Source organism: Ammospiza caudacuta, chromosome 13 (assembly GCF_027887145.1).
Source record: "Ammospiza caudacuta isolate bAmmCau1 chromosome 13, bAmmCau1.pri, whole genome shotgun sequence".
Taxonomy (NCBI): domain Eukaryota; kingdom Metazoa; phylum Chordata; class Aves; order Passeriformes; family Passerellidae; genus Ammospiza; species Ammospiza caudacuta.
Genome location: NC_080605.1, coordinates 20939276 through 20965502, shown reverse-complemented (window position 1 = coordinate 20965502; position 26227 = coordinate 20939276). Strand labels below are relative to the sequence as shown.

General features: G+C 62.3%; 1 protein-coding gene across 5 annotated transcripts; it reads left to right on the top strand.

The window, feature by feature from the left end:
* Nucleotides 1-25185, top strand: CBFA2T3 (CBFA2/RUNX1 partner transcriptional co-repressor 3). Of its 5 annotated transcripts, none has more exons than XM_058813294.1 (12): nucleotides 1-571; nucleotides 17006-17137; nucleotides 18500-18577; nucleotides 19742-19983; nucleotides 20319-20408; nucleotides 21820-22001; nucleotides 22109-22356; nucleotides 22455-22540; nucleotides 22765-22963; nucleotides 23109-23177; nucleotides 23330-23520; nucleotides 24113-25185. In XM_058813294.1, the coding sequence occupies exons 2-12, from the start codon at nucleotides 17026-17028 to the stop codon at nucleotides 24386-24388; spliced, it is 1773 nt and encodes a 590-aa protein (XP_058669277.1). In that variant the 5' UTR covers nucleotides 1-571; nucleotides 17006-17025; the 3' UTR covers nucleotides 24389-25185. The 5 variants fall into 5 exon arrangements, with proteins under 5 accessions (XP_058669277.1, XP_058669278.1, XP_058669275.1 ...); XM_058813292.1 differs by lacking the exon at nucleotides 1-571 and adding an exon at nucleotides 8026-8168; XM_058813293.1 differs by lacking the exon at nucleotides 1-571 and adding an exon at nucleotides 9649-9903.
* The last annotated feature ends 1042 nt before the right edge of the window (nucleotides 25186-26227 follow it).

Here is a 26227-nt window from a genome sequence, read left to right as displayed (position 1 = left end):
CAGGACACCCTGAGCCCCTCTGGGCAGGACACCCTGAGCCCCTCCGAGCAGGACACCCTGAGCCCCTCTGGGCAGGACACCCTGAGCCCCTCCGGGCAGGACACCCTGAGCCCCTCTGGGCAGGACACCCTGAGCCCCTCCGGGCAGGACACCCTGAGCCCCTCTGGGCAGGACACCCCGAACGCCTCTGGACAGGACACCCCAAGCCCCTCCAGACAGGACGCCCTGAGCCCCTCTGGGCAGGACACCCTGCTTCCCTCCAGGCAGGACACCCTGAGCCCCTCTGGGCAGGACACCCCAAACCCCTCTGGGCAGGACACCCTGAGCCCCTCTGGGCAGGACACCCCAAGCCCCTCCAGACAGGACGCCCTGAGCCCCTCTGGGCAGGACACCCTGCATCCCTCCGCAGCTCGGCATCCCCAGCACAGCTCCTGCCCACACCTGGGAAAAGGCTGGCAGCACCAGCTTGAGCGGAGCTCGCAGATTTGGAGTGCTGTCACCATCTCCTCGGGATCCTCCAGAGAGGACAGGGACCCCTCCTGGGCCAGGGCACCACGCAGGAACAGCCAAGGTGAGAGGCGGTGATGGCGGGAAGGTGTGGGGGCCGTGGCAGTGCCATGTGCTGTGGCACGGGTGACACCCCAGTGCCAAATGCAGCCTTGGGCAGGCAGGTGCTCGCCGAGGGTCGCACGTGGCTGGCAGCAGTCAGTGCATCTCCTTGGGGACCAGCCAGTGGGGATGGGGAGCTGGGACACGGCCAAGCCCATGGCCAAGGCACCATGGGCTCACTGTCGTGGGGACCCATTCGGAGCCTGCTCTGTGATTAAACCTTCCCATAACGAGTAATCAGCCCCGAGGATGTTTTATTTCCAGCATCTCAGCCCTGTGTTTGCTGGGTGTTTGTGCTCATCCTGGGATCAGCAGCTCACACCTGACCCCACGGGCTCTCCAGGTGCTGCTGCTGACAGTTTGCAGTGCGGAGGCTCCGTGGGGATGCAGCATCCCACATCCCTGTGCTGGAGCATCCCCAGGCACTGAGGCCAAGGGGCTGTGGCAGCTCTGGGGGGCTCGGGGGCTCTGCAGGGCCTGTGCCCAGCACGGGCTGGAAAGCAGAGCCAGCTGAGTCACCGGTGTGAACAATGCTGGCCCCGTGCCTCGCTTCCCCTCACTCCCCACCCGCTGCCCCGGCACCGCGCTCCGGCCGCAGCCCCCTGCCCACCCTGGCACCCTCCCGTGGGTCAGGGACACAGCTGGGACAGCACAGGGCAGGGTTTGGGTGCTGCATCTGTTGTGCTCGTCCCCCAAGGGTGGGGGAGCTGTGCTGGGGTCCCTGTCCCCCGAGCTGGCCCATGCCACCAGGGCACGCTCCGATAAGGGATGCGGCCGGGACTCGGTGCTCCGGAAGGCTGCAGCCAGGGAGCCGTGCAGATTGCTGCAGGCTCACCAGCCTGCCCGTTAGGCTTTGGCAGGAGAAATGTTTATTTTGCTGGCCAAATATCTCTGCAAACTTCCTGATTTCCTTGCGGCCGGCGAGGCAGCGATAGGGCTGGCGAGGCCGTTGCCGGCCCCGCTCTCCGGCTCCGGCACCGAGCGCTGTTATCTCTGATGCACAGCGGGCAGGGAAGAGGTGGGGAAAGGGAAATGAAATACAACAGAGGTGGCACATTTTTTGCTCTTGATAACAAGCCCTGCTTTTAGCCTGGGAACTTGGAAACGATGCAGGTGGCCAGAGACAGCCGCAACGTCCTCTGCTGCTGTGGCGCATCTGGAGCTCAGAACAAATCCCAGACCTCACCCGGCACCAACCCATGGCTCCCCGAGGCATGGCCTGGCACAGCACAGATCAGCACTGGCTCCACACAGCCGAGCCCCAGGCTGGAGGAGTTTGGCCCTGGGAAGGTTCTGGAAGCACCCCAGGGCCTGGATGTCCATCCAAGCTGCGTGCTGGAGTGAAGGCAGGCTCACAGCAGCTCCTGCCAGCTCCCATTGATTTTTGCAGGGATGCGAAGTGTTGGAAGTGCAATGCCTGCTAATTAAATCCCCGTTGTTATTGGGAACGATGCAGGCAGTGCAGCCTGTGGGTGGGGAGGGCCAGGAAGGAGCTGGTCGCCAAAGTTAGGGTGGGAGAAGGGGAATGTGAACCTGTTGGGAACCCAAGGGCATCTCATTTTGCTCAATATCTATCAGTGAATTCCTGCTGGCCAAGGATGAGGCTGGCAGGACTGGAGGACTTGGTGCTGCTCCCCTGGAGGTGCCAGCACAGTCTCCATGCACCCCAAAACACCAGGAGTCAGGGCAGCACGTGGCCATCTCTACTTTGCAATTAAAACCCTTCCCAGGCTCTCCATGGCAAAGAAAAGCTGGAAATTGGCCCCTTGCAGCCCCAAAACCTGGAAACACCCAGAGGAGCCGTGCTGTACCCTAAAGTCTCCCACATTTAAGGCAAACTGGTGATTTTCCAGAGCCAGCAGCGCAGGGTGAGCGGGATGATAAGCAGTAGGGGTTGGTTTCCCTTTGAATGCCACGAAGCAGGAACGAATCTGTTAGCAAGGAAAACAGGATTTTAATTATTATTATCTTTTTTCTTTTAATGGGAGATGCGCTTTTTTTCCTTTTCTATGTGGAAGTTGCGGGAAAGCCACAAAGCCACTGGATGTGCTTCAGCAGCCGCTGGGGCTGCTCCTTGCTGGCCGATGGCTGCAGGGTGGGTGACCAGGAGTGGTCACGGAGGGAAGCCAGGCACAAACGAAGCCCTTTCCTGGGAAAGGCTGGCGCTCGGCGCTTCCTGCCCAGCAGATGTCCCCGGGCGGATGCAGCTGCGGAGGGCGATAGCCGCGGGCAGGAGAGCGTCTTCCCCGGCCCTGGCTCCCCAGCGGCCCCTTATCGCCCTGCTGCATTCCCCCATGGATTAACGGGCAGGAAAATCCAGCGCCGGGGCTCCTGCTGCAAGGCAAATGCCAAGGGAAGAGCGCCGGGGGCTGCAGCCTGGCTCATGGTACTCAGTGCTGGTGCCGGGATGGATTTGGGCACTGAGATTTTGGGCACTGGGATTTTGGCACCGAGGTTCGGGCACTGAGATTTGGGCACTGAGATTTTGGGCACTGGGATTTTGGCACTGAGGTTCGGGCACTGAGATTTGGGCACTGAGATTTTGGGCACTGGGATTTTGGCACTGGGATTTTGGCACTGAGGTTTGGGCACTGAGATTTGGACACTGAGATTTGGGCTCTGAGATTTGGGCACCGGGATTTGGGCACTGAGATTTTGCAGCCAGGGCAATGGGACCATCCATGGTCACACTGACCCTTCCCAGCCCAGCAGCTCCCTGTCCCTGCAGGGATGCTCCAAGCAAACGGGGGTTGGAGACCCCAGGGCCGTGTAGGGTTTTGTGTCACTGCAGCTCGTGGGCACTCGGCCACACGCTGTCACCAAGCTCTGCAGTGCCACATCCAGCAGGGACCCAGATTGGTACCCAGGGATGCTCTGCTCCCCGAGAGGGAACGGACAGAGACTGAGAAACCCAGACGGACAGACAGACAGACCCGCGGGGGGTGACACAGGAAACCTGAGGCACGCCAGGGCTGAGCACAGCACGGCTCGGTGCTCTCGCCTGCAGACACCATCGGTCCCCTGAGAGCGGGCGGGGGCAGGACCGGCACGGCACGGCTCGGGGAGGGACAGGGCTGGGCCACCTGCCTGGCCAGGGGCAAGGTGCGATAAACCAGCACCGTGCGCTGCTTTAAATGCCTGAGGCTTGTGAAGGGGGGATGCAGCAGGAACGGCAATCAGCAATCAGCTCGTCCCGGCACGCTGGGGAGCGCCGGGGCTGAGATGGAGCTCCGGGAGAGCCAGGACAAGGGGAGTGTGTGGGGACAGCCCTGGGTCACCACCGATGGCTGGGCACCCACAAGGTGTGAAAAGTGTCCCATCACTGTGGTGGCTGCAGAAGCAAGAGGGGCCATCTGAGGGTGCCCTGGTGGCACCGTGAGCCCAGCGCCCACCTCGTTGCCCCTGCCCACATGCACAGCCCCGATAGCGGGCAGGGGTCCTGTGCAGGGCAGATACGGATTGCACACGGTGGTGACCATTTCCTGTGAGGTTTTGGTACCAGTTGCCTTCATCTGCCCTCAGCGAGCATTTTATCTCTGGCACACACCAGGCCAAGGCCTCAGGCTCCCCTTCTCCCCCAGGCTGTGCCTTGGGGTGTCCCTTCCCCCAGGACAGGTCCTTGTCACCCTCCAGAGCGCCCCGTGCAGCCTCTCCATGTGCACACCCAGCAGGGATGGATGGAGGATGTGACCCCCGAGCACAGGTGGTGGTGACACCCCATCCTGCTGGGCAGCTAAATCCGTGTGGCGGATTGGATGGGTGGTGGTGACACCTCCCTTGGGGTGGCACACCCGTGGGTGGGCAGGCGCTGTGGATGGGCACCGGGCAGGACGCTGGGCGGTGGGAGATGCCACCTCCCCACAACAAAGGGAGCGGGGATCGCCGCACCGTGTGTGGCTCATCGCCATCAATCACACACCCATCAATCACACACCGTGACCGACAGCGAGTCAGGACGGCAGTTTCCATCCTCTGCCACGGGTGGGAACGCACTGGGCCCCGCCGCGCCCCGCTCCCAGATTTGCCGGGGGAAGGAAGGAAGGATTGCCAGCCCGGGGCTGGATGGATCCCGCGGCTATCGGGCTCTGGCACGCGCTTATCTCCGCTCCAGCCGTTAATTTCCCACCGCAGCCGAGCGCAGCGGGGCCACCGGCTCTGCCGGCCGGGGCTGCTCCCATCCCTGTCCCCAGGCACAGCACAGAGCCCAGGGCTGAGGGGTGCGGGAATGTTTCCTGTAGGAATGCCTTTATCTCACCCATGGCACCCAGGCGTGTGTGGATGGGTGACCGTGGGGATCACAGCAGCCCCGGGCTGGCAGCGGGTTCGGGGCAGGAAAGGGTTAAGCCGGGGAAGTTTGCTCACTCTCAGCAATGATTTAAACCAGACAGAAAGGTTCTGTCATCCATCACGCTAACAGCCAGATCATTGTGTTTTAAAGTGTCTGTAATTGCAGCAATACAGAGACCGGGAGGGAGATAAAGGCTGGGAAGATGCAAATGCCGGGGGAAGCTCCAGCCCCTCGCAGCCAGCGGGGACAGACCTGGGGACGGCCCTGGGGACGGCCGGGGCTGGGGGTCCCAGGCTCCTCCTGCATGGCGATGGCACGGAATGGGTGATGGGGTGCCTGTGGTGTGATGGGAGCACCCACAAAGCAGCACAAGGGCACAAACCCAGTGACAGGGATGGGAAGGGTCTGAGTAGGTGCCGCACTTCAAATATTGTCTAAAAATCCTATTTATCTTCCTCATTATCCCTGACAGTACAAAGTGGCTCTCCTTTCCCGTTTCGTTCGGGATCCAGGGGATCCCAGGGACGGGGTACAAAGGAGGGGGGGAACTCGCCCAAAGCCTGGAGGAGGTGGCCACGGCCACGGCCACGGTGGCCCGGCTTTGTCCCAGCACCCCGGGCCACGTGCAAAGGCGCCGGCGGGGAATGATCAACATTCAGCCGAACCCGCCGAATAAAGCCAGCTAACACAAATGTTTATTTTCACAGTGGTGAATTATGACTTCAATAGACCAAAATTACAGGCTGCGTGCGTGGAATAGGAACGCAGCAGCCCCTGCCACCCAAACGCCACGGGGAGGGGGGTGTGGTGGCTCTGTCCCCCTGCTGTCCCACGGGATGGCACCACTGGGGGGGATGTGGTGCCTCTGTCCCCCTGCTGTCCTGCCTTTTAAAGGGGGATGTGATGGCTCTGTCCCCTTGCTGTCCTGCGGGGTGGTGGCTCTGTCCCCCTGCTGTCCTGAGGGGTGACACCACTGGGGGAGATGTGGTGGCTCTGTCCCGGGTGGCAGTGCCACCTGCCCATCCCCACAGTGCTTGAGCAGCTCTGGGATGTCCCCAGAGTGGCCAAGCAATGGGCCATTTAGTGGCCATAGAATGGTCACTCAGTGGCCTGGTGATAATCATTTATTACCTATAGAAAAGTCACTCAGTGGCCTTGTGGTTGGCATTTGCTGGCCATGCAATGACCCTTTACTGGCCATGCAGTGGTCACACAGAGGCCATGCAATTGTCACACAGAGGCCATGCAATGACCCTTTACTGGCCATGCAATGGTCACGCAGAGGCCATGCAGTGGTCACTCAGAGGCCATGCAGCCCTTGTGCAGTGGCCGTGCCAGGGCCATGCAGTGCCCTCACAGTGCCCACCCAGTGTCTGTGCCTCTCTGGCTGCCCAGTGGCCCCGCAGCTGTCCTGTGCCACCCAAGCCCGGCCGAGCCGAGCCGTGCCGAGCCGGTGGCTCCGCCCGGCAGAGCTGCCGCTCTCCCAATCCCCGGGGAGGGGAGGATGAGTAATGCACCGGCACAGGGCAGTCGCAGAGGGAAGCAGCTGCCAGGCACAGTAATTACACACAGAGGCAGGGCTGGGCTCGCAGGGAAATTCGCAGGGAAATTCGCAGGGACTGTGTTCCCGCAGCGTTGTAGGAGGACTTGGGGAGGGAAAATTTGAATGCTGTCCCAGCTGGCACGGGGCACGCAGGAAGGGTGTGCCAGGCAGCCAGATGTGCCCTGCTGTCGGGGAGGGTCCCACGGGCATTCCCAGCACGCAGCTGCCCTCGGAGCCCCCCCGAGGCCCAGCAGGGTGGGAGGCACTCCAAGGCCGGGCTGGGATGGGCATGTGGGACTCTGAGGGCTGTGCCCGTGCTCTTGTGGCTGCTCCGGTGCAAGCTCAGCCCTTGGGCCCCCGGAGAGGGAAGCTGAGCAAGCACAGCTCCATCCCCCAGCAGCCCTCCAGCCCCTTGCAGACACCCCCACCCTGCTCCACCCCCTTGACTCTTCCCATGGCCCCAGACCAGCCCTGGCCCGTTCCCTTGCAGTCCCTCCGGCTCCCTCAAAACAACTCCCAGCTCCTTGCAGCTCCCCAAAACGTGTTACTCTGCCCCCCATGCATCCCCCCACTCTCAGCTTTGTAACCCCCGATCTTCAGCGACCCCAACTCTGACGATTTTGCAAACCCAGATCCCTGCAGCCTCCAAGCCCCGTACATCAGGTCTTCCAGGCCCCAGAGTGTCACCAGGTCCCACGCTGCCCCTGAAGCCCTGGGCAGCCCCATGTGCAGACCACCAGTGTCACACAGCCCCGTGTCCCACTCAGTCCCCTGGTTCCGTGCAGAATCCCCGGTGCGGCCCAGCCCCGTATCCCTGTTCATCCCATCCCGTTTCCGTCCCGATGCTGCCCATTCCCATTCCCATTCCCATTCCCATTCCCATTCCCATTCCCTGTCCCATTCCCATTCCCTGTCCCCGTCCATCCCCTCGCATTCTCGTCTCGATGTCTCCCATTCCCATTCCCGCTCCCATTCTCGGTCCATCCCATCCCGTTCCCATCCCGATGTCTCCCATTCCCATTCCCGTTCCCTGTCCCGGTCCTTCCCCTCCCGCTCCCATCCCGTTCCCATCCCGGGGGTCCCGGTCCATCCCCTCCCGCTCCCATCCCGTTCCCATCCCGGGGGTCCCGGTCCTTCCCCTCCCGCTCCCCTCCCGTTCCCATCCCGGGGGTCCCGGTCCATCCCCTCCCGTTCCCATCCCGGGGGTCCCGCTCCGGTGGCAGGGGCGGCGGCGGGGGGCGCCCCCTGGCGGGCGCGGCGGGCCCGCTCTAAGGCAGCGGCGCGGGCGGGCCGCGCTCACTCCGGGCCGGGCGGGCGGCAGCGGCGGCAGCGGCGGCTCGGCGGGGCCCGGCCGGGCACGGAGCGCGGCCGCGGGCGCCCCAGGGCCGGGGCGCGGCGCCGGGAGGATGCGGCGCCGGGGGTGAAGCGGCCCCGCGGATTTACCGCGGCTTCTCCGCCCTCGCCCGCTTCTCCGGTGTCCCCCCGCCGGGGGGAGGGGAAGCGCCCCGAGCCCCGGAGCTGGCGGCGAGCGGCGGCCCCGGGCGCGGCGAGCGGCGGCGGGCAGGTGCCGGGGGCAGCCGCCGCCGCGGGGCCGCGCTCCGCCAGCGCCGGCCTTAAGCGGACCGGGGCCGCCGCCGCCGGGGGCCGCTGCCGGCCCTGCCCGCTCCTGCCGGCCCCGCCGGCCCCTGCCCTGGGACTTACCTCACGCCTCCGCCACACCTCAGGACGGTAAGTGCCGTCCGCCAGCGGGATGGGGTTGGGGAGGCTGCCGGTGCCCGCGGGGGCTCCGGTGAAAGCGGGGCTTGGAATCCTCCCGGTGTTCGGGGGATGCTCTCGGTGCACGGGGGAATCGGAGGCTCCCGGTGCCCGGGAAGGCTCGTAGGGCAGAGGGGCTGTGGGTGCTACCGGTGTTCGGAGGATGCTCTCGGTGCCCGGGGAATCGCAGGTTCCCGGTGCCCGGGGAGGCTCCCGTGGAAAGGGGCTGGGAACGCTCCCGATGCTCGGGGGATGCTCCCGGCGTGGAGGAGCCGGGGAGGCTCCCGGTGCCCGGGGGACGCTCCTGTTGTGCGGGAGTCCGAGATGCTCTCGGTACCCGGGCGAGGCTCCCGGTGTCGGGGCAGCTGCCGGAGCGCAGGGCAGTGAGAGGCTCCCGGTGCCCCAGGAACGCTCCCGGTGCCCGGGGGATGCTCCCGGTATCGGGGCAGCCGCCGGTGCGCAGGGCACGGGGATGCTCCGTGTGCCAGAGCCAGCGCGGTGCCCGCCACGGGCAGGGCAGCGGGGGCACGGCCGGGGCAGTGCTCGGAGCGGGGCAGGGCGGCGGAGGCAGCCCCGGAGCGGGATCACCGCGCCCACGGACCCCGCTTCCCTGCGCTGCCGGGGCAATTCCTGCTCTCCTCTCCATGTCCCCCCGAGCGCCGGGGCGGCGTGGGGCGGCACAGCGTCCCCGGGAACCCACGCGAGTTTGTGCCCACCCACAGCAGAGCCCCCCGGCTGTGCCTCCCCACTCGTGCCCCGCAATCCAACTCTTTGTCATGCCCGCATCCCTCTCCGGCTGCTGTGGGCTGGGAGCCGGAGCCGTGCTGGGGGCGAGGAGGAGCTGCCCCACGCGGGAGAGTTTGCGGGAGGAATCCCGGGGCCGCTCCGGGAAGTTGCAGCCCATCCGTTGTGTGTTTCGGTGCGAGGACGCGGCTCCGTGCTGGGGACACGGGGCTGTGCTGGGAGCGCTCGCAGAGTCCCGGCGTGTGCCAGGGGATGTTTGTTTGTTTGTTTGGACGCGGATTTGGGAAGGAAGGCTGGCTCGGGAGCCTCCAGCGCTGCCGTTCATCACCGCCCGCTCTCGCTTTCCCTTTGGAATCGCTCTGAGCCGGGCAGCCCGGCCGTGCCCAGGAACGCTGCCTGCGGAGCGATGGAGCGAGCCCGGCCCCGCGACACCGAGCCGGAGCACAAGCAGCTCTCCCCGTCACCCCCTCGCCGCTGGATGGTGCCTTCGGATACCGCAGAGCGTTCCTCTAGTTAAACACACCTTTTTTTGGAATTCTTTTTTTTGCCCTCTATTAGCCAAGGAAAACTTTGCAACTTTGCTTCGCTGTCGGAGAGGAGCCGCCGCCGCTGCTGCGTTTCATTTTGTTTTTTTAATTCGAGGTCACGTGTGCGCTGACAGTGTCTTTGATTCCAAGCGATGGTCTCGTCTCCAGCTTAGGAAGAGCTTTTGAGCTCTTCCCTCTGTTGTTTTCTCTCTGTTCAGGAACAAAGAGATTTTTCTGCCTTTAATTAAAAGGAATATTAATTCCCCGCTCCTTTGTGGAGCGACTCGAAGACACTCTGCGAACGCCCGTCTGCTCGGCGCCGCGGTGGGCGAGCTGTGCCGCGGTGCGGGGCATGGAGGAGCGGGGGAGCCAGCCCGAAAGCCCGCGGCACGCACGGAGCAGCAGCCGCGGAGGATGCTGACAGCCTCGGTGCTCGGGTGAGCAGCCCATGGAGCCGAGCTGCCGCCTGGGGCGGGCTCTTGGATCCTCGGAGGTTTGTGAGGCAGGAATCCTGCCGGAGTTTGCACACAGGGAGAGGTTCCGTGCCTGGGGAGGCGAGTGGAGGCGAGCTGGGCTGTGCCAGGGGGGTTTGCCCTGCCGGCTGCCTCCCGTGCTGGCAGGTAAGGCTTTACCCGGGAGCCGGCAGATGCTGGGTGTGTTTTGTTTGGCAAACGCGAGTGCAGATGTTGGTTTGTAGGGGGGAAAGCCAGGACGTGGAGGGGGAGAGGCTGTTCTCCCGTGGTGGGTTTGGGCAGTGGGGAGGCCTCGTGTGGCTGCAGGATTTGCTTTTTACATCAGGAACTTCCAGGCTGCAGGATGGAAAAATATTCTGGTGCTCAGCCCCCCTTCAGGGCTGGGCTGCTGGGGCAGGAGGGGGCTCTGGCAGGTCCCACGGGGTACCTGGGGCTGGCAGGTCTGTGCTGTCGTTCCTGGAATTCTGCTTTGAGCCGTGGGTGTTTGCATGCCTGGAAACCCCGGCAGGATCCGGCGCTGAGGCTCCGGCGGTGCCCTGGGAACGGGGTCTGGCTCTGCTCGCTGCCGTCAATCCCTGCTGAGCTCCGGGGGCACTGAGCTCTGCCCGTGGCTGTGCACGGCGCCCTGTGCTGCAGCCACCTCGGGAAGGTGTCCCTGTGCCGTGGCACCCCCGGGGAGGGAGGCACCCCACAAATTTCTGTGAGTCAACCGGGAAGTGCAGGGCTGCCAGGGAGTGCTGGCAGTGGGACACACAAATCCCCCCACACCGGCAGCGACCCTCTGCACCCCCAGGCAGGGCAGCAGGGCCACAGTGAGCGCAAGGGGCAGATCAGGGCCGGGTGCTGTGAACGGGGCTGGGAGGCACCAGGGACAGCCCAGGGGTTAAGCCGGGTTTAATCGCTGCTGCTGGGGCCGGGCACGCTGTGGGTGCTGCGGCTCGGGGGCTGTGCTGTGCTCTGCAGCCTGCCCTGTGCTCTCCAGGCTGGATCTCACATGGGACATGGGTTCAGCTGCCCTGCAGGATGGAGAGACCCCGAGCTGGGATCAATCCTTGCCCACCAGGGGCAAGAACAGGCTGGTGGCACAGAGGGCACTCCCTGGCCTCAGTGCCATTGCCTGGTTTGGGGCTATTTTTATATTTCCTGAAGCTGTTTTGTGCCGTCCCTCCCACTGTGCTCAGGCTCCCCAGGGGGAACCCCACCTTGACAAACCCCCAGCTTTCCTTCGGAGGATGCTGACCGATGCTTCCAGAAAACATCCGAGGGATTTCCTGTTTATTTTGCAAAATTCTCATTAATATTTTTTTTTTCCCTGTGTGTTCTTTGATTCAATTTCACACGGGCAAAACCGCCTTGAAATGGAAGCCCGTGGTTCAAAAATAGACAAAGAGTCGGCGAGGCAGCAGAGCCTGAGGCTGTGGGAGAGCGCGGCCGGATCCCCTCGGAGCCGGTCCCGGCCCGGGCAGCGGCTCTGCCTCGGTGTTCCCACGGTGCCACCACCGGAGCCGCGGGTGCAGGGGAAGCTTTCCCTTCTCCAGCCGCGCTCTGCCTCCAGGATGCCCGAGCCCCCTGCGTGCGCCGCTTGTCGCTGCTCCATCCATGAGCATCCCCTGCACAGGGATGCAGAGAGCCCCGCTTGGGGCACGGGGCCGGTTTTGGGGCACGGGGCCGGTTTTGGGGGGTCCCTCTGGCAGCCCAGGCGTGGGTGTTTGCTGGGTGGGAGCAGCTCCGGCAGGGTCAGCCCCAGCCCTGCTCCTCTCCAGGTGTTCGGGCTGCCCGCGGCGCTGTTTACTCCTGGTGTTTAGCCAGGATATTTAATTTCCAGGAGTGTGAGGCAGCTGGGGAGCAGCAGGGTGTGTGTGTATGTGTCTGTGCGCCCACCTCCCTGTGCCACCCCGGTGGGATCAATCTGATGGTGGCAGCGGGTACAACACTGCAGCGGGTTCTGTGCTGCTGGCTGACAGGTCAGGGGGACCCCCCCAAACCACCCCTGTGCGGGGGGGACCCCTCCTCCAGCCCGTCCCCCCCCAGCAGCCACGTCGTCGCCAGCCGCTGTTGACTCACAGGCTCCGCCGTCGAGTCCCGGGGCTGAGGCCGAGATGCTTTTACAGGCAGGGCTGAAATGCACAAAATGTTCGACTTGTAAAATATGTAGCGTGAGAAAATAGCCTTTTCTGCTCTCCTCCTCCTCCTGCCGCCGCTCCCTGCCCCATCTGCTCGCTTGGAAAGCTGCCCGCACCCGGGGGGGGGGGGGGGCCGGCGGCGCCCGGGGTCCCTGGCAGCGATGGCACCCACCCCGTGCCACCCCGTGCCACCCCTGGGTGCCAGGAGGGCACACGGATGCGCTCGCTCCATTGGGACGCTGCCGCCTCGCTCCTCTCGCCATCCCAAAGTTCCGTGGGCACGTTTGGAGAAGGAGCTCAGGGCTGGCACCGGGAGTGCCAGCGGGGCTGGGCCACGCCGATTTTGGGGCATCCCGCGGGATTTTGGGTTTCCGAAACCTCTGCGGAGGGTGCCGGGAAATCCCCGTGCGAGGAGCCCCGGGAGGAGCCGCCACGCCGGAGCTGGCCGGGAGCCACAGCTTTCACCTTAATCCATCATTATCTGGGCACATTTCGGATCCTTGCCAAGAGCAAGGTGGGAAGGGGGGTGTGAGCATGCTTTCCCTATTCCCCTGCCATCCTTTTTGCTGCCTGTGTGTAATTAACAGAGTAATTAAAAACAGGATGAGTTAATTGGTATTCATTTATGTGGCAGATGTTTTTAATTGAGATACGAAACAATTTACCTGTTTACATAAACAATAGCAAATGAAGGCTTGTAAAACAGAGAGGGCACCTTTTTTTTTCTTTTTTTTTTTTGGCTTTTTTGTTGTTGTTTCGAGGAAAAATCAAACCCATCCCCATCCCCCACCATTGGCCCTGCCAGCTTGGGGCTGCTGGCACTGCCTTGGTGGCACCGAGCCAGCTGCTTTGGGTCCCTGGCTGGGTGGGTTTGGGTTAAAAACTGGGATTTTGGGGTTTGGGGTGCATTGAGAGCCTGGCTGTGGGTGCTGCTGTCCCGTGTGGAGCTGTGCTGTCACTGCCACACTGCAGGGCTTGGGACCTGCTGGGGATGGTGGCCTGGAATTGGTGCCCGTGGGGCATCTGCCAGCAGGGCTGGCACTGCAGGATGTGGGGGCTCAGAAAGCAAAGGCAATTGGGGTGTCCCTGAGCTGGGGAAATGTGCTTTACCCTGGGACATTGGGGTGTCCCTGAGCTGGGGAAATGTGCTTTACCCTGGGACATTGGGGTGTCCATGAGCTGGGGAAATGTGCTTTACCCTGGGACATTGGGGTGTCCATGAGCTGGGGAAATGTGCTTTACCCTGGGACATTGGGGTGTCCCTGAGCTGGGGAAATGTACTTTACCCTGGGACATTGGGGTGTCCCTGAGCTGGGGAAATGTGCTTTACCCTGGGAAATTGGGGTGTCCCTGAGCTGGGGAAATGTGCTTTACCATGGTACATTGGGGTGTCTCTGAGCTGGGGAAATGTGCTTTACCCTGGGAAATTTGGGCTATTGGGAGGGGTCCCAGCTGGGCCAGGGGCACAGGAGCTGTCTCAGGGTGCCCCTGGGGGTGACCTGCAGGGGCTCCCCAGGACTGGAGCTGCCTGGATCTGGGTTCCTTTACAGATTGTGCAGAGTTTGATTAATTTGATTTAATTTTGAAGGGCTTCGTTTGTGCTGGTGAGTGCTGGGTGTGGATTGCTCCCTGCTGGGATGGCTCCCCAAAATGAGCACCTGGAACACCCCAGTGATGGGTGGGCAGCATCATCATGGAATCATGGAATGGTTTGGATTGAGAGGGGCCTTAAAGCTCAGCTCATTGCCGTGCCATGGGCAGGGACACATCCCAGGGTGCTCCCAGCCCTGTCCAGCCTGGCCTTGGGCACTGCCAGGGATCCAGGGCCTCCCCACCATCACAGGGAACAATTCCTTCCCAATGTCCAATCCAAAGCCACCTTCTGTCCCATCCCACAGCTGCACTCCTGCCTTGTCCTGCTCCAAGTGCAACTGGGGATGCACTCCAAGCTGCCTGTGTCACCTTTGTCACCATGGCCCAAAGAGGAGATCAGGATGGGCTCAGGGCAGGAGGGAGCTGATCCCAGAGATCAGGATGGGCTCAGGGCAGGAGGGAGCTGATGGTGGCTGATGGTGCCCGAGGTCCCAGCAGCTCGGGCTGGTGCACGTGGCTGGCACTGCTGCCCGGCCTCAGGCACTGCACGCCTCCAATTCCAAACGTGCTCCAGCTGGGACAGCTCCTGCCCTGCCATCTTATCGGGGAGTTGTTCTTGGCCCCGCCGGCTGCGGCAGCTGAGGAGCAGGAATGCTTCCCTGCCTTTGTTTCACAGGCAGCCTGGCTTGGGGAGACGTCGCCTCCAGCATCTGGATTTCATTTGTGGCCATTTGGAGAGCATGAAGGATGCTGGGCGCTGAATTCCCTTTAACCCCTTCCTCACCCGGGCTGCTTTGCCTGCAGGGAGCCGCAGCTTTCCAGCGGCCACATCCAGGGCAGCTCCGTGCCTGCCTCACCCCATCCCCGGGGAAAGGAGAGCTGGGCAGCCAGCCCGGGCATCCTGGAGCTGCCACATCCCACTTGTTGCCTGGGAGGAGGCAGGACAAGGCTCCCCAGGGCTGTGGGAACAGCACGGGATGGGATGGCATGGCATGGCATGGGATGGCATGGGATGGCATGGCATGGGATGGCATGGGATGGGATGGCTGCCAGCCCCATCCCTCGGGCACTGCCCCTGCCCCTCTGGATGCCCACTGGAATGTGTGACAGTGTCACCCTGCCCCGGGGTCCAACCCTCCCTGCCGTGTGACAAATGGGGGGCTGGGGGTCACACGGGGGGTGTGGGGGTCCCGCATCCGCCGGCCCCGGGGGCAGGGTGGGGAGCGGCTGCTCCCGCCGGCCCGGCAGAAAATACTAATCCTTTTATTTTTATATTATTACTTATTCATCTGGGCTGCACAGACCTAATGGAAACCAGATGGAGGAAAACAGACACAGCCCCGAGTGGCTGGGACAAATTACCCCAAAGAGAGAAAAAAATAGAGGGAAAAATAATTCCAGTGGAGTTGGAGCTGGAGCTGTGCTGGGGAATCGCTGGTGAAGGTGCTGAGGGGAGGCTGCGCTGTGCTCCCCAAAACCTCTTTTGCTCTCCTGGACCTCATCCCATCCTGCAGAGGAGCTGGGTTGCTGGCACAGCTGTGGTTGGGTCCTTTGGGCATTCCAAGCTCTGTATCCCATTGGATTTGGGACCATTCCTGTGCCTGCCTGGCTGTGTTTGGGTTGCAAACACCTCAGGGAAAATTTAAAACTTAAAGGCAAAAAAGAAAACACAAGAAAAACCAGAACCAGGCCCCATTGCCCTGAGTGCTTGCTCAGCTTGATGGAAACTTTCCTGCCGATGGGAAGCTGTGGAAAAGCCATGTCAGTGCCAGGATGAATGTTTTCTCCTTGGTGTGGGGATGTGCAGGGAGTCAGGGCAGCGAGGGGGACCGGGGCTGGCATGGGGGGGATGCAGGCAGGGCCCAGGGCAGGGATGCAGGCCAGGATGCTGCCAGGGCTGTGACAGGGACAGGGATGGTGCCAGGGATGCAGGCAAGGATCCTGTGGGATCCAGGTGCTGCAGCTGTGACCCCTGTGCACACTCAGGGCTCATCCTGTGCTGTCAGAGCTGGATCCCGCTCTGCTGAGGGACAGGGGAAGCCTGGAAGGCTGGAGGAGTTTTGCCCAGAGATGGACATTTCACAAAAAGGAAAAGAAAAGTTTTTCTAAACAAATAATTTCTTCTGGCAGGCCCTGTAAGGAAGCTGAGGTTTCGGGGGAAGGAAAGCTGCAAGGTCTTGGGGTTTCTCCTGTGGCTGGGCAGGGAGAAGGGAGCAAGGAACAGGGAACTGCAGCATTCCAGTCTGCTGTGGACAGACAGGGATAGCCATGTGCTATCCCACGTGATCCTTCCTTCCAGAAGGATCCTGTGGGTGACCAGCTGAGATTTTGGCTGCTGCCAGCATCTCCTGGTGCTCTGTGTGCCACTGCCTGTGGCACCACCCCGATGGCATCTCCGTGGGGATCAGGCCCTGCTTTTACGTAGCCCTGCCAATGTGCTGTGGCCGGGCTCAATTCACCTCCCCACATTTGCCCTGGATTTAGGTTGGATATTGGATTAGTGATTATCAGCCAGGCACAGGGGGTCCCCATGGCCGGGGGTGGCCGTGGTGGCCGCTTCCATCTTTGGCTGGAGCCGGTGGCAGCATGGGCACGGTGACAATGACAGATCCCCACAGCTGCCAGCACTTGTGGCCACCCGTCAGGGCCAGCGTGGCAGCCAGGGGCCCAGAGCCTGCCCTGGGGCTGTGTCTGCAGGGGATGGTGCTGGCGTGCTCCCCCCTTGGTGGGGAATACACTGCTGGGAGTTGTTTGGGGCTGGGAGGGAGGCGGTGATGCCCTCTGGGGTGATGGTGATGGTGATGATGATGGTGATGATGATGGTGATGGTGATGGCGATGGCCAGAGCTCCATGGTCCCTGGATTGCAGGACCTGACCTTGCAGGGCCTCTCAGCTCTGGGCAGGACAGTCACTGGTGGATGAGTGGGTCCTGCTGTTGTCACTGCCACTAAACACTGGCTGTAATGACCCCACAGTTCTCTGCCAGGGGCTGTGCCAGCCCTGGGTGATGCTGCCAGGCATGGCGAGGGGTCAGCAGGCAGCAGGAATTCCCAGGATGTGTCACTGTGACAGCAGTGATGTGACACAGGCTGGGGCAGGCTTGGCACTGCAGGGGCAGAGCGGTGCCGGCGCTGTGTCCATGAACAGCAGCTCCGTACCCTCCCCACCACCCTGTGGCACACAGGACACCGGGCACCGTCCCTGTCACCTGAGCTCTCCAGTGGCACCAGCGATGCCCAGCCCAGCCTGATGTCCCTAAGTGTCCCCTGTACCCCTGACCCCAGTTTTCCAGGGAATCCCAGCCCTGCCTGGCACGCCCTGCTCACCTCCCCGTGCCCTCTTCCCGCAGATAACGCGGAGATCGCCGCCATGCCCGACTCGCCGGCCGACGTGAAGACGCAGGCGCGCTCCTCGCCGCCCAGCATGCCCCCGCCCGCCGCCCAGGGAGCCTCCCGCCACCCCTCCTTCACTCCCAGCACCAGTGAGTACCCTGGCACGGGCTGCCGGCCCGGGGCTGCCCCCCGCTCCTCCTGACGCGTGGCATCCGGGGCCAGCGGCGCGCTCGGAGCCCAGCGCGGCGCTGGCGGTGACACGGGTGACAGCAGCTGGCCTCGAGGCTCTGCTGGGGTGCCCGTTGCTGGAGCATGTTCCTGTGAGGTCCCTGGGGACAGGGACATCCTGCCAGCCAGTCACCAAGTGCTGGCACAGGGCAGTGTGTGGTTGGAGGGTGGTGGGGTTGGGGGAGTTCCTGTGGATTGCAGATGGCCCCACGCGTGTGGGGACACATCTGTCCCTCTGCATGTGGCACCCAGCGGTGGCAGGGCAGTGTCATGGCCAGACACAGTGGCTGGGAGCTCCTTGTCCTGCCCAGGCTATGGTGTGGTGGCATCAGGGGATGCCAGGTGGGAGTTGCAGTCTCTGTAGTTGAGTGGGGACAGCCACCCAACGTGGTGGTGGCACCAGAGCCACGTGGGCTCATTGCACACCCACAGGGTTTGCACCAGGGGTCTGTCACTGTGCCGGTGTCACTGTCCTGGCACGTGGATGGACAAGGCACAGGCAGTGCAGGATCCAGACAGGCAGGGGACAAGGCTGGGCCCTGGCAGGAGTGGCAGTGGCCACTGCCAGCGGCTGCTCCAGTTCTGCTGAGACTTTTCCTGGGCATGTGCATGTGCAAGGGTTTTGCTCGTAGCTGTTTCTTGCTTAGAAAAACCCCAGTGGGGAAGAAAACACCCAAAAACAATGCCCAGGATCCATCCCCTGACCCCTGCACCCCCTAGCAGTGCTTCTGGACTCTAGAAATCAGTTTGTGCTTGGCCGTGCTTGGTTGGTTTGGGTGTCAATCCCGGCCCTGTGCTGATGTGGCAGCCCAGGTATGGCTGGGTCTGGGATGAGGGACCAGGGGTGCAAATGGCCTCTGCACCACAGCACAGAGAGGGGTTCAGGACACGGGGCTGGGGGTGCAGGCAGCCTCTCTGCCGTGGCTCAGCACGGAGCAGGATTTGGGATGCAGGGCCAGGGGTGCAGGTGGCCTCTCCATCCCAGCTCAGCATGGAGCAGGGTTTGAGACACAAGGCTGGGGGCATGGAGCAGCTTGGCATGGCCACCACAGCGTTTTGGTTGTTCTTGGCCTCGGGAGACCTCATTTGGTCCCTAAACTGTCAGGACTTTATCAGGCAGCCGAGCATCCCTGTGAACCCTCCCTGTGGCTGCAGTGGGACACAGGGACCCGGCTCCCTGGTGGGTCTGGTGTGCCCATGGTGAGGAGCATCCCGTGCAGGGCCCCGGGCCGAGAGCTGCCCCCTCTGCTCTCTCATCATAGCGTGTTTTATTTTGCTTGCAGATCGAGACGCTGGCCCTCCGACGTTTCTGCCTCGCGGCCGTTTTCATGGTTGCTTGAAATGGTCGATGGTCTGTCTTTGTAAGTAAAATGAAACACCCGCTCTCATGAGAGACCTGAGCACAGCCACAGCCCCGGGGTGCTCCCCTCACCAGACACAGGGATGGGACCCCCAGCCCCATCCCAGCCAGGGACACGTGTGCGGTGCTGTCCAACTTGGGCACGCAGCTGTCGCGGGAATAAAGCTCTGGTGGCTGCTGGGTTATTTTTGGCACCTCTTCAGCGGGCGGCGGGCGCTGCCCAGCCAGAGAGTGAGCGGAGAGGGACCCCTGAGCGGGCAGGGCAGGGCAGGGCAGCACGCCCAGGCACCCCCAGGTCAGTGTGGGGGGTCCCAGTGGGGACAGGCGCGTGCGTGCCGGGGGAAGGGGTGACGCGCCCTCGGGATGTGGGTGACAGGTGTTGTCACCCCTGCCGTTGGGACGAGGGTGACACATGTTGTCACCCCTGCCATTGGGATGTGGGTGACATGTCTTGTCACCCATGCTGCTGGGACATGGGCGATGCCTGTTGTCACCCATGACATCAGGACATGTGTGCTGTGTGTCGTCACCTGCGCCATCAGGACTTGTGATGTGTGTTGTCACCTGCGCCATCAGGACATGTGATGTGTGTTGTCACCTGTGCCATCAGGACAGGGGTGATGTGTGCTGTCGTCCACGCCGTCGGGACAGAGGTGACACCCATTGTCACCTGTGGTGGCCAGGAAAAGGTCCCTGTGCTCGTGTGGGGCTGGTGCAGGAGAGCAGGGTCTGCCCCTGTGATGGTTGGTACCCCAGTATATCCCCCTGGGTCTGTCGGTGTGCAGTGTGCAGGCAGCTCCTGTCCTGGCTGAGCGGGCAGTGGGGACAGAGGTGGCAGTGGTGTTCTGCAAGCCAGGCTGGGCTCCGTGGGAAATGGTTCTCTGTGGGGGTGCTGAGCAGGGGCAGGATGGAGCCCCTTCCCTTGGCTGCTTGGCTGTTGAGGAGCTGGTCAGGCCCTCACCATGCTGGGGGATGCTCTGCATCCCCTCCTTGCCCTCCCATCAGTCCAGGATGCAGCCCCAGAATTCACCAGCATCCTGAATACCTCCAGGGGGTGCCAGCCCCACATTACCCAGCAGGACACTCTGGTCCTACCATCCCACCTTGTCCCCAGGGTGCCATGGCACAGCCACCCGCTCTGACCCCCCATTCCCTGTGTCCCCAGTGATGAACGGGAGCAGCCACTCGCCAACCGCCATCAATGGGGCTCCGTCCACCCCCAACGGGTTCAGCAACGGGCCGGCCACCTCCTCCAGCGCCTCCCTGTCCACCCACCAGCTCCCTCCAGCCTGTGGTGCCCGCCAGCTCTCCAAGCTGAAGCGCTTCCTCACCACCCTGCAGCAGTTTGGGAACGACATCTCCCCCGAGATCGGGGAGCGGGTGCGCACCCTCGTCCTGGGGCTCGTGGTACGTCCTGGGCTCAGCCAGGGGACCCCACATCTGGGGATCCTGGGTTTCCTTTATGGGATGGACATGCTGCTAGAAGGGAAAGAGTGGCCTGGATTGATCTAAATCCTGGAGGAAAGGGGGTTGTTTCCCCAGCGTCTCCGGGGATCTGCGCAGTCAGTGCAGGTTGGTCCTGGCTGCTGGCATGGCCAGTGAAGCCTTGAGCGTGGTTTTCCCTTGGGTGTGGTTTCCCTGTGGGCCTGGCAGAGGAGCAGGAGTGGGGAAGGGACAGGCAGGTGTGCCCCAGGGGTGCAGGGGGCTGTGCCAGGGGTGCTGAGCCCAGGCTGTCCCCACAGAACTCCACCCTCACCATCGAGGAGTTCCACGCCAAACTCCAAGAGGCCACCAACTTCCCTCTGCGACCTTTCGTCATCCCCTTCCTCAAGGTGGGTCTCCAGCCTGGGCAGGGTGGGATTCATGGCAGCATTTCAGCACAGGGGATTTGGGGGTGCCTTTGGGGATTTGGGGGTGCCTTTTGGGCTGGAAGCTGCCCGTGGCTCTGCCCGTGTCCCCCCAGGCACACGTGTACCCCCACACGTGTGGAGTCATGCAGGGCCAGGGCCGGTTGCAATAAAGCGAGGGGTCAGCCCAGCTGGTTGCCACTTGCAATTGCAAATTCATTAAAAATTCCCCCTTTTTTTTAATTTACCTTTGAATTTTGTGCTGACTCTGCAGCGTCACCCTGCTCTGGAGGGATTTGCCCGGTGCTGGCACACCTGGCAGCATGGGCACTGCCAGCAGATGTTTGAGCCTGCTGTCCCCTGTCCATTGTAGCAAAGGAATAATTAAAAAGTGCAAAAATAGCCCCTTTTCTACTTCTGCATCCCAGCCCCCCCAGAGCAGGGGTCCATGAGCGGAGGTCTGTGTTTATCACAGGAATCTGCTGGAGTGGTTTCCTCCACGCTGAGCTGGAGGGGGACAGCAGTTTGCAGGGATTTTGGGCTCCGTGGGAGCAGGGAAGGTGACCTGGCAGGCCCGGGCAGGCACTGGTGGCCCTGTGGCTCCAGGCAGGCTGGGATCCATCCCCGCTGTCCCCGTGCCAGGAGCGCAGCGGCCGCCCTGGCACCCCGCTCCCAGCTGTTCCCACCGCCCGGCCCAGATGTTTCTCATTATCCTAACTGCAACCAGCCGGGCTCGGCGTGCTTCCCAGACTGGGGACTTGCTGTTTTTGTGGGATTGCTCCCCCCCCCCGGGGCCAGGCAAGGGAAGGGGAGGGAGGGTCTGGCCCTGCTCACCGCAACTGCAGCTCGGGCCGTGGCGCTAACGTGTCCTACAGATGGGATTTGGCTGCGGCTCAGCTGCCTAAGGCAAAATCCAGGGCTGGCAGCCAGAGTGCTGGGCAAAAGGGGGTTCTGCTGCTTAATTCTGCTGCTCCTGGGGCTGCTGCGCCGTGGGGGGACACAGTGGGTGGGTGGGAGGGGAGTTCACAGCTGATCCTTACAGCTGTGGGTGCCACAGGGGCTGTGGGGGTCCCATAGGTACAGTCCCCACGGAGCAGTCACGGGGACAGGGTGGCCGAGGTGCCGATCTGGCCCAGGGATGATGCTCTGCAGCCCCTTCCAGGATGCAGGAGGGATCTGTTGAAGCTGTGTCTGAACCCTGTGGGGTGCCACACACATTCCCCAAAAGCCCACCCGGCCCCTGGGCACACTGCTGGCATCCCTGGGGAAATGGAGCAGGACCCCAAAGGGAAGGCACCCCCTGGCACCCCGTGCCCATGGCGAGCAGGGGGCACAGCCAGGCTGCTCGGGGGGGGGCTGCAGGGCTGTGGACTGGACTGTCACCCCGCCTCTGCAGGCCAACCTGCCTCTGCTGCAGCGGGAGCTGCTGCACTGCGCCCGCATGGCCAAGCAGACCCCGGCCCAGTACCTGGCCCAGCACGAGCAGCTGCTGCTGGACGCCAACGCCTCCTCTCCCATCGACTCCTCCGAGCTGCTCCTGGAGGTGGGCGAGAGCGGCAAGAGGAGGACGCCAGACAGGTGCCAGCCTGGGCAGGGGCGTGTGGGATCCTTCAGGGGCACGGCCCTGAAAAGGGGAGGCTGTTCCGGGGGGCCCAGTGGGGACCAACCTCCTCTCCTCCGGCCAGGACCAAAGAGAACGGTTTGGACCGAGACCCCCTGCACCCCGAGCACCTCAGCAAGCGGCCGTGCACCATGAGCCCAGCGCAGCGCTACAGCCCCAGCAACGGGCTGAGCCACCCCCCAAACGGGCTGGGGCACCCCCCTGCCGGCCCCCCCCTGCCCCAGCACTACCGCCTGGAGGACATGGCCATGGCACACCACTACCGGGACAGCTACCGGCACCCCGAGCCCCGCGAGCGCCCGCGGCCCGCCGGTGAGCCCTGCTGCGCCCGGGCACGGGGGGAACGGGGCTGGGACCCCAAAGGGAGAGGGGTCCCGCAGGGCTGACCCTGCTCTGCTCTTGCCCCGCAGCCGTGCATGGGACGCGGCAGGAGGAGGTGATCGACCACCGGCTCACGGACCGGGAGTGGGCCGAGGAGTGGAAGCACCTCAACAACGTAAGTGGTGTGGCTGCCCCACCCCGTGTCTGTGTGTCCTTCCACTCTGCCCTTAATCCCTATGGACGTTTCCTCCCGAGCATCTTCTGCTTCCCCAGCCAGCACAGCACCCTGGAGCTGGCACAGCCTGGCATAGCCCAAAATCGCCCTGCCCAGCGCTGGGCACTGAGCCCCCAGCTGCCTGCAGCAGAGCCCCCTCCCCACGCCCGCTGTTGCCCCCACAGCTGCTGAACTGCATCATGGACATGGTGGAGAAGACGCGGCGCTCGCTGACGGTGCTGCGGCGGTGCCAGGAGGCCGATCGCGAGGAGCTCAACCACTGGATCCGGCGCTACAGCGACGCCGAGGACATGAAGAAAGGCAGCCCCCCCTCGGCACGCCCCCACAACTCCTCCTCGGCCGCCGCCGAGGCTCCCCAGTTAGGTACTGACCCCCGGGGCCGCGGGCTGCCCGCGGGGGCTGCGCCCGCTCCGGGTGCCCGCGCCGCTCTCCCGGGGGTCTGGCGCTGCCGGCAGGGGCGTTCCCAGGGGATGGCATCTCCTAAGGGCGTCCCCTCTCTCCTTGGCAGACGCTCACCGGGACTTCGCGCCGCGGCCGCTCTCCGGGTACATGCCCGAGGAGATCTGGAGGAAGGCTGGTGAGTGCGGGGTGGGCACAGCCCCTGGCAGGGCTCCGCCCAGCTCCCCTCATGGGGTGCCTGTGGTGCAGGAGGAATTTGGGGTGGTTTAGCGGGAAGGGGGATGCTGGGGCAGCGGCACAGCGCGGCCACGCTCGGCTGCTGCCTTCCAGAAGAAGCCGTGAACGAGGTGAAGCGCCAGGCCATGTCCGAGCTGCAGAAGGCCGTGTCGGACGCCGAGCGCAAGGCCCACGAGCTGATCACCACCGAGCGCGCCAAGATGGAGCGGGCCCTGGCCGAGGCCAAGCGCCAGGCGTCCGAGGATGCCCTCACCGTCATCAATCAGCAGGAGGACTCGAGCGAGGTGGGGACCTTGGGGACGGCGTGGTGGCAGTGCTGGTGTGTGGGACCTGCTTGTCACGTCATTGATGTCACAGCATCTGCGTGCAAGGGTGGGAATGGGAGCGTGCAGCAGCATCTTGGGATGGGAGGAGAGGGGAATTCCTGCACCAAGGTGGGGATGCAAGGTGTGGGCAATGATGGGGTGCATGGATGTGGATGCAGTCTAGGATGATGCGCATGGTCTGGGATGTTGTGCATGGTCCAGGGTAGGGTTGTATGGTCTGAGATTGGAGGGACCTGGTTCAGGATAGGGGAGCATGGTCCAGAATTGGTGTGCTTGGTCTGATACGGATGTGTACACTCTGGGATGGATGTCCATGGTCTGGGATGGATGTGCAGAGACTAGGATAGATGTGCACTCTCTGGGATGATGTACATGGTCCAGGACAGGGCTGCACACTTTGGGATGGATGTGCACACTCTGGGATGGACGTGCACACTGTGGGATGAATGCACACGCTCTGGGATGATGGAGTGCCCAGTCCCAGGTGAGGGTGCGCAGCCCAGCCTGGGGTGCACGCTCCAGAGCTGAGTCCACGTTCCCATTCCCGCAGAGCTGCTGGAACTGCGGGCGGAAGGCGAGCGAGACGTGCAGCGGCTGCAACACGGCGCGCTACTGCGGCTCCTTCTGCCAGCACAAGGATTGGGAGAAGCACCACCACGTCTGCGGGCAGACTCTGCAGGGGCTGCCGGGCCCCGCCGCGCCCGGGCCGGGCCAGCCCGACGCGGTGCCCGCCGTGGCCAGCAGCCCCAGCGAGGCGGGCTCGGTGGCCGCGTCCCGCGCCGGCACCCCGGCCACGCCGGCGCCGCTGGACAGCGCGTCCCGCTGAGCCGGAGCCGCGCACTGACTGACTGCACCCCGTGCAATTTCCTCAGCTACCTGACTGACTCGTGTGACCTCCGAAACGACCTCTCTAGCTCTCACAACTAATCCTCACGGATCCTCAAACTGGGCTTTAAGTGGAGTTAAGGCAAATACCGGTCTCTGTTCTTTCTTCAGTCTTTGTTTTGGCTTTTTTTCGGTTGGTTTTCTATCGGTTGGGGGATTGTGGTTTGGGATTTTTTGGGTTTTTTGGCTGGTTTTGTTTTTCTTTTTTTGCTCTTTGGATGAGGGATTTGGCTCCAGCACCACCAAGCAGTGCTTTGGGGAGAGACCAGCCCGATGCCATCCCCCATCAGCGCTGCAGAGGGGCTCACTTGGAGGAGGAAAGAACCTTCTTTTCTTCATCTCTCTCTTCCTATTTTTTTATTTTTTCTTTTTACCTTTTTTTTTTTTGTAAAAAAAAAAATAAAGAAAATAAAAAAGAAAACGTCGGACTCTTTGGCTTTAAGTAAGAAATTGTAAAAAAGAAAAAAAAAAAAAGAAAAAAAAAAAAGGAAAATCCAAAAACCAGACGACGCGTGACGGACGCTCACCTGTAACTACCTTGCTAGCTAGCCAAGAACAGACCAGACTCACCTCTGCTCCAAAGGAAATCCAAAACCAAGGAAGATCCAAACGTCTCTCCACTGCCAAAGTTCGTTTCGTTCTGTTGTCGCTTCCTTACCCTCCCCACAAGGATGGATGGACATGCCCCTGGGGCTTTAAAGAATTTCTATTAAAATAAAAAAAAAAAAAAAAAAAAAAGGTGTTTTTTTACTAAAACCCCAACCCCCAAGGCGTGGGAGGGGGAGATGGGGCTGAGAACCGCAGCTGGAGCTGGCACATCTCTACCTCTGCCCGCCACCACCCTGGAAAAGGAGAACAAAAAGGAGATTAAAAAACAAAAAAAAAAGAGAATAATTTAAAAAAATTTTAAAAAAAGGAAGTTAAAAGACAGATTTTGGGTTTCTCCCTCTCCAAAGCCGTCGGGGGACCCCCCATCCCTTCACTGCCAGGCTGCTCCCACACCCCGCACTGGATTTGTTTCACAAGGATTTTTAAGAGGAAAAGGAAAGGAAAAGGAAAGGAAAAGGAAAGGAAAAGGAAAGGAAAAGGAAAAGGAACGCTGCCGCCTTCCTGGCCAAGGACAATGTGGATTATTGGGATTCTTGCCTCGCTGGAGCAGCACGGAGGAGGAAGTGCAATAGGGGAAGCCCGAGCTCCGAGCAGAGGCAGCAGTGCTGTGCGCTAATGTGAATGTAAATAGTGTCTGCAGAGGTCCAAAAATGAACCATAATAATAATAATAATGATGCTAGTGATAATAATAAGAGACGTTTGCCAAATAAAGGATGAGGAGGAAGCGTGGAGCCGTGGCGCTGGCCCGAGCGGGCCTGGCATCGAGAGGAGCTGTAGTTTTTCTGCATTTGCAAAACCCATCCTGTGTGTTTTCCATAGGGGAGGAAGAGGAGGGCAGGGCTGGGGGCCGAGGGGTTGTGCTGCCGGTCACAGGGCTGGGCTGGGCCACAGCAGAGCTTGGGACATGCCAAGGGTGACGGCCCTGTGCCACTGTCACCCAGCCCTGCTGGGGGTTCTGTGCGCCCCAAGGCCTTGGTGCATCCCCTGGGAGGGCTCTGCACACCCCAAAATCTTGGTGTGTCACCTTGGGTGTCACCTTGGGTGAGTTCTGTGCACCCTGAGACCCCGGGGGGTTTCTGTGCACCCCGAGATCTCTCTGAATCCTCCCAGGGTTGTTGTTCTGAGGTCTCGGTGCATCCCCCCCAGGAGGTTTCTCTGCACCCCAAGAT